The sequence below is a fragment of the Phocoena phocoena genome, chromosome 7 (genome assembly GCF_963924675.1).
Source record: "Phocoena phocoena chromosome 7, mPhoPho1.1, whole genome shotgun sequence".
Taxonomy (NCBI): Eukaryota; Metazoa; Chordata; class Mammalia; order Artiodactyla; family Phocoenidae; genus Phocoena; species Phocoena phocoena.
Genome location: NC_089225.1, coordinates 78,069,373 through 78,087,269, shown reverse-complemented (window position 1 = coordinate 78,087,269; position 17,897 = coordinate 78,069,373). Strand labels below are relative to the sequence as shown.

Below are 17,897 nucleotides of genomic sequence, written 5' to 3'. Positions count from 1 at the left end.
AGTTGAAGACTCAATTTTAAGTCATAGTTCTGTGACAGGGAGTCTTTTCCTTTCCAAAATTATCTTCTTTCAAAACATTAATATGATGATTGTAACGATAATGATGATGATGATAAGTGTTTCTTTCTTATTCAAATACTTTTCTGAACAGTTACATGTAGATTTTTTTATGAACCTAAATAAACTAAACTTAGTTTTAAAAATCCAAAGATATTTCTTTTTCAAAAAATCTGTAACTAATCTTCTCATAAAGCCATGGATTTTTCCTTAAATGGGAAATTCAGTTCCTAATTTTTCTGTGTTAGTGAAAAGGTACCTCCACTTATTACAGATGCTTAAAGTATCACTAATATATGCGGAGTGATTTAAAAATAGAAAATTGTTTTACAAGAAGCGGGAAATAAAGGAGAAAAAAACCCCTCCACCCCCAACGCCAGTCTGTTATTATGAATATGTAATCTCATACATGCTGTATATTTGAGCACACTAGATCTACTTAAAATAAGAGAAGTCTAACTAAACTGGAAGATAATCACTTCTGGATTGAGGGAAAGTATGATCTTTTCAATATGGCTTTAAAAGAGTAACATCTAATTTCATTATTCTTACCCTAAAATGTTCTTTACACATTAATATTTACAGATATGTATATATGTGTGTGTGTGTGTGTGTGTGTATACATACACACACACACACACACACACACACACGCTATAACATTTCTTATACACATATTTCTATATGTATGTGTGTATGTTGACAATGTTAAACTTTACCCGAGCCCTATGTTCTTGGAAAACAGGGATGGTTAAGAAACCCCAGCATTTTGCGTTCCAGGAAATGGCTTACTGCCCAGAGCCACCCTTCCCCATGTGACTTAGATAAGATTCATGGATGCCCTCCTTGTTTACCTATGCCAGACACAGATCCTCCAAGTTCCCTTTCGGAAATGATTAGCTGAACTGTTTGTACCCATTAACCAATTTGGACAAAATACATCAACCAATTTGGACAAAATACAATTCCCTGACCGAGCCAAACTTAAGTTAAGCTTCTCTCCTCCCTTCAGGCCCTGATCTTCGACCCTCTCCCCAGCCTGAGTCAGCATTCAGCCCCTTCTTAATGGCGTCTCATACCACTCAGCCACCCTTTCCCCAGACCTGGTTATTCTAGCCTTGTTTGCCCCTTCTAGTAAAAGAAAAATTGTTTTTGTCTGACCTTTAAAAAGCTTACAGATTTTAAGGAAGGATCATTCTCCCTATTTACTGCAATGGTCCCCTTCCCCATACTGCAATAATCCTTTTAAATAATATCTCTCTTTACCTAAATCTGGGTTTGTCTTTACCTGACAATGCACACACCGCACTTACATATACATTCAGAGTAGTGAGCTCACGCTGCTCTGATTTGGGTTAAGAATGAGGAAATTAGATAGATGTATCCCATCTTCTTCTCCCTAGAGTAACAAGGAAAGAAGAGGAGGTTGTGTCTGAAAAACCTAAAAGGGCTATATAAGAAATTAGAATGAAGCACTTTTGCTACCAATGTTTTCTTTCCACATATAATTGAAGAAAATAGTTAACAGAGTAAGGACATCAAACTCACCTTAGACTAAGACTCTGTGTGTAAGAAACATATTTTCTCTAAAAAAAGTTTTCCTGGGCTTCCCTGGTGGCGCAGTGGTTGAGAGTCCGCCTGCCGATGCAGGGGACATGGGTTCGTGCCCCGGTCCGGGAAGATCCCACATGCCACAGAGCGGCTGGGCCCGTGAGCCATGGCCACTAAGCCTGCACGTCCAGAGCCTGTGCTCCGCGACGGGAGAGGACACAGCAGTGAGAGGCCTGTGTACCGCAAAAAAAAAAAAAAAAAATTTTCCTGCAAGAAAAGCAAGACCTTCCATAACCTCACAAGTTGGAGCGAAGTCTATGATGCATCTATTCATTTGGATTCTGCCATTTTTGAATTATTCAAAATCATTATGAAGTGCAGCTTTCATCTGAAAAAAATGGACCCCCCCAAGAGACACTAAATTTAGTTCTACTGGAGATAAAGTAAAGTGGTCTGTGCTTCCATAATCATATCAACAGCCTGGCTTTTATCTATACTAAACTCCTAGGCAACACAGCTGGGATGCAGCCACCCTAGGCAGAAATCTAGACACCATGTAACCAGCCTGCTTATTGCCAAAGAAGCATTAACTTTCCATCTGAACCCTCCTGTATTGTTGGACAAGGGCTGTTTGGAATAACGTTTTAGATTTGTGATTTTTTATCATTAAACATGCATTAATTATACTCTTTAAAAAAAGACTTTACTTTTTTAACACTAATACAGTTCATACTGCATATTCTATAATGCTCTCTCCGCATCTTTTCAGCTTTAAATCACAGAAATCTCTCAAAAACCAACCTTTAAACATCCTCCTCTACAACTACAAGCTGTCAAATGAATTTTATGGATACACATGGACAGAGAATGTTGCTGCAGATCATTTTTTAGGAGATAGATGATTAAATTCACATGTAATTAACTATATGACTCATGACCAGATTTGATATAGTAACAAATTAGCTATGATGCTAATGAGTGGTAATGAGCGAGGCAGGCATTTTAGAACTCCACAGACCAAGTTGAGGATGTCTACCACATTTTTATTTTAATCTGTTTTCTTTTCACCATTATTTTCAGATTGTTTTGGCAACCACACTCAAGTATCAAGATATAAGGCAGGGTTTTGGAATCCATGAAAGGCTAAAGATATTTAGTCCCTGTTCAACTGGTACTTCCTCATGGAAGACTTCCCTGACCTCCCATTAGGTCAAATCCCATTACACATTCTCATACTTCTCCTTCACAGCACTCATCACAGTGACGAATATAACATGCAGTGTGTGATTATTAATGACAGCCCCAACTATGGGTCTCATGGCCCCGTGAGACCATGTTTTCATTCATGAGTACATTCTTAGGCATAGAACTCAGAACCCAATAGGGGCTTATAGGTATTTACTGAATAAATGAATGTGGTTTTACCCAAAAAAAGCCCAAAATTACTATTTGCTAATTTATGGATTAGAGGCCTCTTTTATGCTGTGCACCTTCTTATTTATAAATGTTAAAGTGGAAATAAATTTAATCAACTTCTTGCGATGGAGTAAAAGATCTTTATTCTGTACTAATAAGCCAAACAATAACAAGGTTCTAAAAATGTGTCTAGGAGTACCTTTTCAAACCCCTAGTCTGAGTATAAATACCTCAAACTTAGCTTGTAAAACCCCTGGAATAGATGCTATGCCTTCTAAAGGCATACTCTTCTTAAGGCCTAATAATATTTTCTTTTGTGTGTAAAGATAATGGTACTCACACATGAGATCAGAGTTGTTTTTCTAGTACTTATCCATTCATTCTCTCTCACCTGCCACCTTCTTCCTGATGATAAAATGACATGCATTGTAAGGCAGCTGGCTGAGATTACAAGTGAGTCTAGGCTTGCTAAGTTGAGTGAGACTAAACCGGCTGCCACTAGAATCAGATCCTCAATTTTGGCATCATCACTGTTTTGCCTTTCCCAGTTGCAGTTACCAAACATTTCCAGCATGACAAGTACCACAACTGCTCACCAAAATTAAAATATTATTTTAAAAACATTTAACAGGCCAAATAATTAAAAGACATTTTTAAATAAACCGAAAAATTTTTAAATAAATGTAACCTAGAGAAGATATATACTAGGTCAGTACACAACATTCCTTCCACTAGCTATTAGGCACACTTAACCTAACAATGTAGGAAACTCTTTAGGTTGACAGGTAAGTCTTTGAGTAGATAGATACATAGCTAGCTGGCTGGATAGGTGAACAGACAGACAAGTACGTGTTAAGGTAGTGACTACTTATATGGTCCACTCTGTACAATCTGCTTTTTACTATAGAGCACTTAACCTATGGAGTTTAACAGACTATAATCTATAATTCCAGAGTAGAAGAACTTCTGTGAATTATAAACTGACTTTAATTATTAGAACCTCTATACTGTTTATTGAGTATTTTCACTGTAGGATGGCCTTGAAGAACAAAAGAAAGAATAAAATATCACTCTGTTTGCAAAAATTCCCAACAGGAAAACAATATTGTTAAGATGTCAATACTACCAAAAGCAATCTATATATTCAATGCAATCCCTATCAAAATCCCCATGACGTTCTTGCAGAAATAGAAAAACCTATCCTAAAGTTCACATGGAATCTCAAGAGACCCTGAATAGCCAAAACAATCCTGAAAAAGAATAACAAAGCTGGAGGACCCATATTTCATGATTTTAAAACTGACAAAGCTACAGTAATCAAAACAGTGTGGTACTGGCATAAACTCAGACACATAGACCAATGGAATAGAATAGACAACCCAGAAATAAAAACCATTACATAAATATGATCAAATGATTTTTGACAAGGGTTCCTAGACCATTCAATGGGGAAAGAATATTCTTTTCAACAAATGGTGCTGAGAAAACTGGATATCTACAAGCAAAAGAATGAAGTTGGGCCCTTACCTTACAATATATACAACAATTAACTCAAAATGGATCAAAGGCTTAAATTACGAACTAAAACTATAAAACTCTTAGAGAAAAATATAGGCCAAAATTTCATGACATTGGATTTGGTAATGATTTCTTGGATATGACACCAAAGGCACGGGCAACAAAAGAAAAATAGACAAATAAGACTTCATGAAAAATTTTAAACTTTATGCATTAAAAGACAGCATCATTAGAGTAAAAAGGCAAACCACAGAATGGGATAAAATATTTGCCAATCATATATCTGATAAAGGATTAATATTTGGAATATATAGAGAACTTAGAAAACTCAATAACAAAAAAACCCCAGGTAACCCAATTCAAAAACGGGCAAAGGACTTGAATAGACATTTCTCCAGAGAAGATATACAAATGGCCAATAAGCACATGAAAAGATGCTTAACATCGTTAATCACTAGGAAAATGCAAATCAAAACTACAGTGATATACCACCTCATACCCATTAGGGTGGCTACTATCAAAAAAACAGAAAATAAGTGTTGGTGAGAATTTGGAGGAATCAGAATTCTTGTGCACTGTTGGTAGGAATGTAAAATGGAACAGCTGATGTGGAAAACAGTATGGTGGTTCCTCAAAAAAAAAACAAAACATAGAATTAACACATGATCGAACAATTTCACTTCTGGGTATATATCTATAAGTATTAGAATCAGGGTCTCAAAGATATATTTGTACACCCACGTTCACAACAGCATTATTCACAAAAGCTAAAACATGGAAGTGTCCAAGTGTCTATCAACAGATGAGTGGATAAGCAAAATATGGTATTTATATACAATGGAATATTATTCAGCCTTAAAAAGGCGTTACTCAATTTATATTATGTACTTTGAGTAGTCAAAAATCAGAGACAGATAGTAGAATGGTGGTTTCCAGGGGCTGAGGAGGAGGGGGCAACGGGGAGTTATTGTGTAATGAATACAGAGTTTCAGTTTTACAAGATGAGGAGAGTTCTAGAGATGGATGGGATGACGGTTGCACAACATTATGAATATACTTAGTACCACCGAACTTAAAAATGCTTAAGATGGTAAATTTTATGTTTTATGTATTTTACCACAATAAAAAAAAAATCAGAAAAAATTCCCAACAAGATGGTAGGTAGAGACCATCTTATTTGGAAAAATCAGTCAGGAAGGGAGACGACAGCAGTAGCGGAACCAAGCAGAACCCTGCAGGCTCCCCACAACCCCACCAAGTACAAAAGCCCCTCTATGTCCTCTGCCTCTTGTTGGTAGAAAAGCTGAAGTCTCCCAGGCCTCCCAGAGTCACAAAAAAGCAGGTTTGAATAGTTAATGATTAGGACAATAGAGTCACAGACTCAGTGTCTGATGCAAATTCCTGAGTCGTTTTACAGATACCGTAACTGCCACTAGAAGGCATGACATAAGCTGATCCATCTTGAGCAGTACTGAATCTATGGCTAGCACAATTCCAAGAACTGGCAAGAGAATGGGATTAACATTCTTGCTCATAATCATCTATATCTTTGTGGGCATCAAAATAATTGTAGCTTGCTCTGCCCATATATGTAAGCAGACAACTAAAATTGTCAGCAAAGAGATGCTACAGACCCATGTTGACATCTTTCACTCTGAGAATACAGCACCCTATGTCAGCACAAAGAAGTTACAGAAGATGGACCTTCACCCCAATCCCATAAAAATGGAATGATGTATGACAGCGGGGAATGAAAAGCATCTCTTTTGCCCCTTTCCTGTTTGCCCATTTCTGTTCCCTTCTAACTGTAAAAGAACCTAATTACAGGAATGAGATCACTAAGCAGTTGAAACTAACTCCTGACTTATACTTTCCCGAATGCACACCATGCCTTGCCTAACCTGTTGATATTTCTCATAGATAAAAAGAAGTAAGAAAGAAAAATTAAGTACTTAAAGAATGTTTAGCCCTCTACCCCAAAGTCCCCCTAAGCAACCTTGCAGGCAGATCGCTCTGGCAAGATAACATTTGAAAAGTCAGCTGGATTGCACACAGTGGAGAACGATGACCCAACCTCCTATCTCGATGATTCACTGAGATGCTTCCCCCCCATTTTCCCTTAAAAAACCATCACGGCAGAGCAAAATCTTCAGAGTTGGTCTCAGGACACCAGTCCACCTTCTCCCCAGACTCCTGGCTTTTCTGATTAAAGCACCTTTCCTTTCTATTGACACTTGCCTCTCGAATTACTGGCTTTTGAGCAGCGAGCAGCTAATCCTGAGTTCGGTAACAGTAGGAGGGATACTAGTGGGAGACTGTGGGAAGTAAGGATAGAAACTGAGTATAATTAGGGTTTTATAGTGTCATGGGTTTTAAAAAAAGTGGTCGGAGCAAGACATAACAGAGAAGATATATAAGCAGAAAGATTTATGTTATTGATAGGTTTAGTGACAAAAGGATCAATGTCTTTAAGAATGTAAGGTAGTTTAGCCACAGAAAAAGACTGAAAATAACATACAATCATAAAATGTAAAGATGGGTAAGGATTCCAGCAGTCATACAGTCTCATCTTATTTTTAGGTGAGAAAATCTAGCCCCAGAGAAGATAATTTTTAAAAATTATATTAATCAGCTGCAGATTCCTAGACTCACAGTCCAACTTTCTATAGGTCTAAACCCTTACATAATTCTAAGGTAACACAGATGGGAATTCACAGCCCAAGAATTTGTTATTTTATACGTATCACTAGGAAGTATTTTCCTTAGACTTAATGGAATTTAAAACTTGTTTAAACACTTTGAACCTTGCTTCTCAAAATCGGTGACTTAAAGGCTCCTCAGCTTTGCCACTCAGGAGGCTCCTTTCTTAGTGAAACCTGAGGAATTTACCTATAGGGACTTCACCTCACTTCTAAATCAACTCAGGTTTGTTATTCAAAGGAAGAAGGTTCCAGGACTTCTGCTCTGACAGCTTAGATGATACAGGAAAGATGGAGGCTCTGAGAGGAAGAACTGAGGCTGTAGAGGCTGGGCGAAGGAAGGAATATTAACAGGAGTATGCTCTTTGCAAAGTTTTTGCTGGCGGCACGGCTCTTAAGTTTCCTCTGTCTCATCAAGATGCGGAGGCTGGCAACAGCTAGACTAAAAGCCAATAAAGAGTAGAGCTGTCCAAGAGAAACAGGGGGCTGTCTCGATGATTCACTGAGATACTTACCCCCCATCTTTCCCTGGGTTCTCAAGGTGGGTCCAGGATCTGGCCTTCTGCTTTTGTATTTTTGTTGTTATTTTGTTTTGTTTTCTTAACCTCAGTGGTATCTGTCCAGGGGCTCAGTTGCATCCAATCACTCGGCAGTGATCAGGCCCTGGGGAGCTGATTCACGCTAACCAAGCTCATAGGAGATGGACTGATTAAAAAAAAGGAAGTTCACTGACTCATTTACAAAGAGACAGCCAGGCAGATGGGACTAGTTATGTCACTTGATCAACTCATTCCATCTTCACTGGAAAAGTGTGCTTGGGAAGCCAGGTTGAGAACAGAGTTGCTTGATGAATGTAGTGTCAGAACAAGGAGAATTGATGTTCCCAAGCTACACTCTCTCAAAGTACTGTTCTGCATTGTAGGAATACGCTGTCAAGGTGGTTGGAATACTCATGTTAGCTGAACAGGACACTCACCCTCTTGGATGAAGATAATAAAGCACTTAGTATAATATTTGAGACACAGAGAGTACTCAGTTAATACAAGCCATCATTATTATGGGGCTATATATACGCTGGCAACTTAGCATAATGGGCTAACAGCACGGGCTTTGGAGTTAGATCCTTGCTCCGTCACTCAGTACCCGTACGCCAACAGGAAGGTTACTTAACCTCTCAAGTCTCAGTTCTCCTATCTGTAAAATGAGTATAATAATAGTAACTTTACAGGGTGACCCTTAAGATTACTTAATATGTTGTGTGAAAATCACTTAACTGCTCACTATAAGCACTGAATGCCTACAAACTCTTACATAGCATTTCTTATATCTCAGATACCACTTTACAGACATTAATTCATTTAGTCCTATGACTAAAGGTGGATATAGCTGAGGAACCTGTCACTACTCAATTACATTCACCAACATCTGCTCCCCTTCCTTGAGGAAGTATATACTTTCCCAACTCCACTGAAGTCAGATATGACCATTTGACTTACTTTGGCCAGTCAAATTTAAATAGAAGAGACATCTGACACTACTTGGCAGAAAAGTTTAAAACCAATTTGTGCTTCCCTACCTCTAGGATTATAGATGGATTAGTTGAGGTAGAGTTCCCATTAGCCTGAGCTCCTAACTGACCCTTGCTGACCCTGGTAGGCAAACAGTGTGAGCAAGAAATAAGCTATTGTTTTAAGCCACTGAGATTTTCATTTTTGTTACCACAGCACAAGCTGGCATATTCTAATTGATTCAGAAGCGTAGAGACAAAAGGAAATTTTCCCAAGACCACACAGCTAGAAAGTATCTGGCTCCAGAGTCTGTACTCTTGACCACTTTATGTTTCTTAATAATTGACAGTAACATCAACATGAAGAATAGTTTATTATGAATACATTGTTGTCAGTGGAGGTCTGTTTCTAGACTTCATAAGTAGCTGTTCTTTTCTGAAAGAGTTGGCTCAGGTAGAAACCTAGCCTTTCTCCAGCCTCTACTATAACAACAGCCAGCAGCTGACAGAACACCATTGGAGAATTTCTCAGTGGATGACATGGAGGACCCTGGACATGTTCCTTCTTTATATAACCTCAGAGCAGCCCCCAGGGGCACAGTCACTACGGCCACCAGTAGAGCCTGGTTGGATCCCCCCAACACACACAGTATCTCAGAGAATGATTTAAAATATCTACGTTCCTTCTGCTGAGGGTGACCCCATTTTTTCTGTCACTCAGTCTTTCAGAGATGGATGCCTCTTCTCATACTTCTTTTCCCATTAGCCCATAATCTTGTTTCCCTTCTTTTCCTGCCTCTCAACAATGAGCAAAGACTTCAGATGTGTTTGCAGGCTCTATCAGAAAGCATATTACTGACATCCATGTAATTTCCCTTATGTAGCAAGATTCCCCAGAGATGTGAGGGCCTGAAATTTAGGGACTGAGCAAGAGAATCTGTCTGAATTAGAAACACAAGTACCCAAGGAGCTTTAGACTCTGCTCTTCCCAAGGAAAATGAAAATGTTGTCAAGATAAAAACAGAAGGAGCAAAGCTTAAGCAGTGATGGAAAGCCAAGAAATTAGGTGGAAAAAGATTAGTCATATCTACTGAACATAAACCTATAAAAGAGACCCAGTTTTTTGTGGCATACAATGAAATGCATTAAATTATAAGCTGGAAATCTATCTAGGGAAAGTATAGATACACATCAATTAATAGAAGTGTCCATTGATGAAGAAATTGTCTATTCATAATTTATTTAACACATGTCATTCAACTAGTAATCAATGAAATTCATGAACAAATAAGAAGTCAGCCACTTCTTAACCCTTTTATTTATTTGTAAGCTCTAGTGATCACCTACTTCATAGCTTTTCCATTATAATAAAATGTTTATTAATTATATTTCTTCAATTTCTTTTATATATATCTCTACTGGATACTTCTCCAGCTTGGAGAATTGATTTTTTCATCAAACTTTTGAAAATGTTAAGATAATGGAATTTAGTTCCTTAAACTAGCCGACAGGCCAAGTTAGAAATATATATATTGGGAAACTCACTAAAATGTTACTCTCAGGTTCTTACTAGTTTCGGTTTTATAAGTGTGACCACCTTTTAATGAAATTCTTTTTGTACTTAAAGAATTAAATCATTCTGGATAGAGTCCAAAATTTTAAGTGAATTCCACTTCATGATACATTACGTTTTATCCATGATATAGTATAAATTCATATCTCTTTTCCAAGAGACCTTCAGAATTCTCGTTAGCAAAATACTTCCAAGGTTGATAATAATTTACTACAATAAACTGGCTGTGCAGGTGAAGTTGTAGTATCTCTTTCTGGAAGACGTAAAGAACAGGAAAATTTTTCATTGTAAGATTTTAATATTATGCTAATAACCAAACAAAACTCTTTTATGAAGGACAGCATGGAGAAAAGACAGATGGAAGGAACAGTTAATTCGTGAGGGTGGGATGAGATAGAGCTATCTTTGTCCAATGATTATCTGGAAAAGACACTGCAGACTGAGTCATTGAGACCTGCATCATCATATCATCCCAAATGAACACAGAAGCTATTTAAAGACTTCAATTTTATGCTCAGAAGTGAAAGAGAAAGAAAGGAAGAGGAGGAAAATGACTGTAATAGTTGGCTATTGGCATGTGACAAAAGTGTGGGGAGATGCAAAAGATCTGCGAAGCAATTCCCTACTCTGGACCCAAGCATAGTGCTAATGCTGGATTATAAATCCTCATTTCTAGCTTGGAAAATTTGGACGCTGTAAGTATAATTCATGTTTGTTATATTGCAGAGCTATTCATCTTTGTCTCTGCAAATTTTTCTCCAGCTTCTCGGTCATATATTAATATCAGATCAATGTAATTTTGAATTGCAGGAAACACAAACTAAAGAATTTATTTTTTAGTCTCAGCTCAATTTCCTTTAAAGTCAATGTCCCTTTCTACCACTCCATGCTGCCCACCCACCATTTTCCTGAGGACACATTTCTCATTTCTTGTAGATCCTCCCTTACTTGTTGGAAATTACATTGGAATTAAATATTTTAGCTACTTGAACACACATGTTCAACAAATATTGGTCAATCATCATTCTCTTCCCCTAGATATCGAGGAGTACTTGTAAAAATTGTGTGTAAGGAAACCTTTTCAGTAAGCAACGCAGAATTTTTAGGTGAGCCTTGACATATCCTACTATTTCAGTGATGATGTCTTACCAATGTGGTTGTTACTAATTCATCCAGTTGTAAGCGATGGAAATTGCCTCTAGTAAACTTAAGAAAAAGGGCATTTTTAGGAGATTGAAAATCAATAGGAAGACTGGAGAACAAAGAAGGAACTAAGAACTTCAGATCCAAGACACAAGAAATAAAGGAAGAGCCTTAGAGAGGAGGTTCTTCTCAGAGGGGCACCACTAGAGTACACAACCTCCAAAAAAGCCTGGTCTCTTTGTGCCTCAGCTAAAAATTCAAATTCCAAGGAGGTCATTTGTTTAGCACTTGGGGAAAGAGCACATAATTAACAGGTCCACTAAACGCAATGGGGGAGAGAAGGGAAATAGAAGTTTGGAGAAGTTCACTATTCTTGTTTAAGTTCCTAGTGCTCAAGCTGAAATACTAGTAGCTGGTACATGAGCTAAAATAATAGAAGATTGATTCTGTTTCAAAAGATCTGTCTGAGAATGATTTGTACAGCATTTGCTAGGCCCCACCTAGCAATCAGTTCCTGTCGCTAAACCAGACACACAAACAAACCTCAGAAAACAGTGAATGGGCTTCAGTCAGAAGTTAACAAAGAAACTAACAATTATACCTCAATTTAAAAAAATTAATTAGTCGATTTTTAAATTTAAATTAAGAAAAACCAAAAGACTTTTATCCCAATGGTCATCCTCACCCTGGCAAAAGTAATAGCATATATATACAATAATAGTATAGGTATAGATATAATGTCAAGTTTTGTGCACTGTGATTTAGATATTTTTATATGTATTATCTCATTTCATTCTTATAAAACCTGGGGTGTAGGTATTATTATCACCCTCAGAGAGACTACATAACTTGGCCAAAGCGTCACAGCTATCAGGCAGTCTGCACCCAGAGCCTGTGCCCTCACCCCTGTACTAGGCTGCCTGGAGTCAGTCACATGGATTGAGTCTTTCAGGAGGCAGGAGGACAGGGTAGTGGTTAGAACGATGGGCATGATATAGCATCTCAGTTCTGCCATCTACTAGCTGAAGGTAAGAAACTAAAACCTTCCCGAGCCTCAATTTCCTCATCTGTGAGATGGAGAGGGTCAGCATGAGTTGCTGCAATGTCACACAGTTGTTGTGAAGAGGAAAGGAGGAAACATACATGAACTACTTAGTCATGGGTGCTTGTCACATGTGAAGTGTTGAATAATCAATGGCTGCTATTAGTCACATGTCTGTCTCCCCTAGTAGACTAGTTCTGGAGGCCCAGCTATTACTTTTTTGATATTTGTGTCTGTAGCTCCTTTCTCAGGGATCAGCACATTCATGAGCCCACATAAAAACACGCTGAACAGAAAGCGTCTGTATCAGGGCTCACACTGCCATGTTGTACTCAGGTATTATAAAACAAGCTCCTCTTTATATTAACACTATAGTTCCTGCCTCTTAAGCAAATGACACCTATTTCCCCGCCCCCCACCTCCTGCCCCCAGGCTGTTAACTCACGAGGTCAGGGTCTGTGTCGCTTTTGTTCTTCATGGGTTCCCAGTGTATAGCAGAGAGCCCAGTACATAGTAGGAGCTTAACAAATATTTGTGGACTGAATTTTTAATAAACATTTGTGATATGTATTACAGTTCACCTAGCACTTTCACATAAACATGTGCTCTCTGTAGAGAAGGCTCTGGAGCCAACTGCCTGGGTTCAAACTCCAGCTCCACCATTTACTAGCTGAGTGACCTTGGGTAATATACATAAGTTTTCAGTGCCTTGGTTTTCTCACTTTTAAAATGAGAATAATAACAGTATTGAGTTAATGAAAGTATTAAAATGTTAATTCATATAAACCTTGTAAAACAGAGCCTGGCGCATCAGTGTTCTTTAAATGTCACCAATTATTAATTTTGTTTGTAGCTGTTTTTCTCCATCACACTAAGAATAAGCTATTCCAACTGCCTAAATCATTTGTCCATTCATGTAACAAAATATGAAAAGTGGCATCTTTACTTTGAAGTCCTAAAATTAGTTTTCAGTGGAGCAAATCATAATCTCAAAAAACTGACTTCCAAAATTTTTGCAAAAATAAATGTATTTATAGAAACTCTTCCTAAAATCAAATAATCCTAAATGGCTCCAGATATTCTGTAGTTGAAAGCTTTTCCGAGTCACTTGTGTTGGATCCTTCTCCAGAAACATTTTGTGTTATTCTTTCCACAAACCAGAACAGCCATATTGACTTGACTAGAAGCATGAGTAAACCACACACACACAAACACCAGGTAATAGAATTAGGTCGTGCTGTCTTCTGCCTCCACCACAAAACTCATTATCCTATTATGGCAAACCGTGTGTTAATCCCCGTATGCATCTCCCGTCACTTAGAGCACAAATTAATTAGGTCAAGTGTTAATTAAAAATTCAAGTCACCGTATTTAACCACTGACGCTTCTCTACACATTGGAGAGATGAGGAGAAAAATAAAGACAAAGGGGCACCTGAGTACTTCATTTACCTTCAGTACTGTAATGTTCCAAGCAAAGCTCTCAGTTGCTTTGTTGAGTTTTCTTCCTTTCAAGCCTTCTTTTGCCCCCAGATTATGAAGTTCCTCATGGAACTCCATCCCTTTAAAAAGAGAACATAAGAGAATTCTTCGTATAAATTTCAGAAAAACAGGCATTTTATTGTGAAAATATTATCAGTAAAAATATAATTTCCCATTTCTGTCCTTCTCATAATCTCTAAATCCCAAAATTGAATTCTGCTTCTCATTCTGTTCATCACCACCAAATGGCTATCCTTAAAGGGAAACTAAAAATAATCAATGCATTAGATTAAATTAGATTTTAAACAGCAAGGGGCCATAGACAAAGACATGAGAAGTTAAGAAGCAAATTCTTCCAACAGGCGGCATCCATCTTGTTTGTTCTCTGCCTGGTTTTTATATAAAATGGTATAATGTGTGAATGGCTACCATATGTGAAGGATGCACATATCTTACTTTGCCTCATGAACCATCCATATGGCTTGACAGTAGGCCTGGAGCCCACATAGATAACAATGGTAATTAGTAAACGTTGAGTAAAAATAAAAAGCTTTTTTAAAATAGTATTCCTGGAAACACCCAAATGTGTCAGATTTGGGAATGGCCTTAAAGTTATTTTTAGCTAAACCATTCCCCCAAGCTTGAATACTATAAAAAAAAACCCCACCATCATCTTTCTCTCCTAAGCCTTTGTCTTAGCACCTCAGAGATGGGAATCACACTTTCTTCTGGAAAGCTCATTCCATCTTTGGAAAGCTGTGACTGATATCAAACCAGTCTCCCTGAAACTTCTACTCCTTCGTGCTAGCTAGCCTCCTCAGAACAAGGTCTAATCTCTGTTCCACAGTACAGCCCTTTAAATATTTGAAGAAAGATGTTGGATAAAGTCTACTAGAGTTTTCCCTTCTCCAGATTAAACATTCTAACATGTTTCAGCTTATTATAAATTCTCTTTAAGGATGACATCCAGGAATATCGTTCTCAAAATGGGATTGAAGTTGCCCACATGACATAGGGTTTTACCACCACCTTCCTAGTTCTAGTGACTAGGCTTGTATTAATGAAGCCTAAAACCACATTAACTTTTCTGGTGCTAACATCACAAGCCCAGTACATAGTAAGAGCATGGCTGCAGAGCCCAGATCTACACTCTGGCTCTACCACTGACTAGCTACGTGAGCATGAGCGAATCCCTGAAACTCTCTGCCATTAAGTCTCCTCAATGGTGCAATGGTGATAACAAGAGTATTGACCTCATGGAACTGTGTGAAGATTAAATGAGTCAACACATACAAAACTCTCAAAGTAGCGCATGGTACATAGGAGCATAATATAAGTATTTCGTATTGTTATTATTTTCGTGCTTCCTGTCAACGGAAACATTTAAGCCTCCAGATCAGTAGCGAAGAGCACCATTTTCAAAGTTTGGTCTGGGTTCAAAGGTCACCTCTACCACGTGTTGATATGGGATTTGGGGTAATTCGCTCAATCTCTCAGAATCTCAGATGCCTCATCTCTAGATTGGATATAATGATGACTACACTGCAGAGTTGTTATGAGGACTAAATAACATAGCATGTGTGCTTAGTGTATCAGATACATATATATCAAGCAACTGTCAGTGTCATCTTCCTTATTGCAATCACGAATGTGTGTGTGTGTGGATCAGGGAGAACATGGATCCAAGAGAGACAAAAGTACTGGGGTGTGGATGAAGTGAAAGTAAATAAACACAGCAGTGTGCCATCAGAGACATGTGACCCATCCCACCCTTAAAGAAGGAACAAATCTAAAATGAGGACAAGTAAATGAGGCAAAAGCCTAGAAGGTTAACAAGATTATGGTTCAAACTGTAAAAATATAGTGTTTCTTAAGGGGCAATGTGAAACCACAGTTTCCATATCAGTAATAAAAAGGCTTTGATCGGTTCCCAAATCACAAAAGTAAATTCAGAAACCCTCACCTCTCTAGACATCTTCAGATACCCCCTCTATATACACAACGACCACCTACCCACTATCACGTAGATCTCTTCTGTACTAAACAAAGGCTTCAGTGTAACTCAAAGTATAGTTAAACTTTAAAAGTCTGCCAAAAATCATCATTATGGTTTCTAAACGAAATGGGGGCAAGGGGGGAAGGTTACCTGCTTTCTGACACTGCACAATCTTTTCCTGGACTGTGTCTGCCATTTCTATGAGAAACCGGCTCTCTTGGATCATCTGTCACAAAATAAGCATTAAAAAGGTGGTTGTCAGAAATCCTTAAACTGGCACATTGGAAAGACAACATAAAGACCCACATGAAACTGCCAGTAATGGGGCACCCTGGCCATAACCACAAGAGATGGGAGAGGCAAGGATGATCTCTGCTCCAAGCCCCATCCACCCTAACACCAGCTAGAGTCACCTACCTTATGGTTGCTCCACTTATGTAATATGCCTGGCATACCATGGGTGCCAAATCAATAACTGTTGAATAAATGCATACACACTCTTTTTAAGTCCCAGATCACATTCATGAACACCTCTTATTTTATCCCCTCGCCCCAAAGTTACTGCAACATCAAGGCAAGTGGTACTGGAACAACAGCAATGAGATATCAGAACAGGGAATCACCTAGTGATGAGGTAAAGAACTACGGGACACGTCGGTGAAGTCAGCAAATTGGATTTAAGGGGTGCAAAGATGGTGGAGTCCTGGTCCTTCGTTGAGAAGGGCTCCAGCTCCATTGGCAAGAATGAACTGTGGGTCATATTCACCAGCAATTCCACAGAGCTTGTAGGCAACAATGCTGAAATGGTGTCCCTGCCCTCCACATTTGGGTAGAAAGAAAAAAGACCAAGAAGTAATTAATATACTGAGTGAAGTAGGGAAAATAGGACAGCTGTTGGAGAGATGAAGAAAAGAGAAATCTGTATGTGAAGAAGGGGGAAGATGAGAGTAGGTAAAGAAGTTGTGATCAGAAAGACAACGGATTGGGGCCCTTCTGAAGAAATGACTAAAGAAAGGCACCAATAGGCAAACACTTCCTGAATTTCCAGCCACTCTTCTACTCCTAATAAATGTTGTACCTTTTAGTCTGACTATTCCATGTTTTATCTGTCTGGCTCAATAATCTGAAGAGAGTTCAAGGCAGAATCCAAAGTGGACATAAAAAGTCTCGAGTAAGACATTCTTCAAAATTAAATGCTGTTGTACAAGATTGTAGTTTTATACAATCACTTTCAAATATAAAGTGGTTTATGACTACAAATCTTCAAATGGAAAAGAATATTTGAATCATGAATATTTAGTGCCTAACAACTCTATAGAAGTAAAATCAAATCATTCATTCATTTAACAAATACCTACTCAGCAGGCCCTATGTGTAAGCACCGTAGGAACTACAAGGGGTATGATACATGGATGAGCAAAAACAGACACATTTCTATCTCCATGGAGTTCATAGTCTAGTAGGGAAGTCTACTCAAATGATTAAATGACACGTGATAATTAATTCAACCAAACTTCAATTACTGATATTTTCCGCCTAAAATGATAGTTTGAAGTGACTTATTTGGAGGGCTAAAGTGACTATTAAAACCATAAAACTAGACACCCAAGAAGGTCTAAGCTGCGTCAAACTTTTTAACTGCATTAACTCTTCCAACTCCCAAGAGGAAGTGGAATGCTTCTGAATAACAATTTCTCAAATGGTTATGTGCCTGGGTTACTGCAGCTTCCAAGTGAAGGAAACTTACAGGCAAAGAAAGATTTAATATGAAGGGAATCTGATTTAGTCTTTTCTAAGTTTAGAAAGATGCTAAGTTTAGCATCTACCCATGCAGCATCAATTGAGTTTTTATAATACTTTCAAAGTTATCAGATGTTCCAAATTAGTCAGATAGCATACAAAATGTTTTCATAA

General features: G+C 38.1%; 1 protein-coding gene across 1 annotated transcript in view; it reads right to left on the bottom strand.

Moving 5' to 3' along the window:
• PLCL1 (phospholipase C like 1 (inactive)) overlaps positions 1–17,897 on the bottom strand; it is a 359,403-nt gene that overhangs the window by 29,335 nt on the left and 312,171 nt on the right. Inside the window, exons 4-5 of the mRNA XM_065880806.1 lie at positions 16,134–16,209; positions 13,958–14,067 (exon numbers count right to left, since the gene is read on the bottom strand). Coding sequence (XP_065736878.1) covers positions 13,958–14,067; positions 16,134–16,209 — 186 coding nt within the window. The remainder of the gene's footprint in view (positions 1–13,957; positions 14,068–16,133; positions 16,210–17,897) is intronic.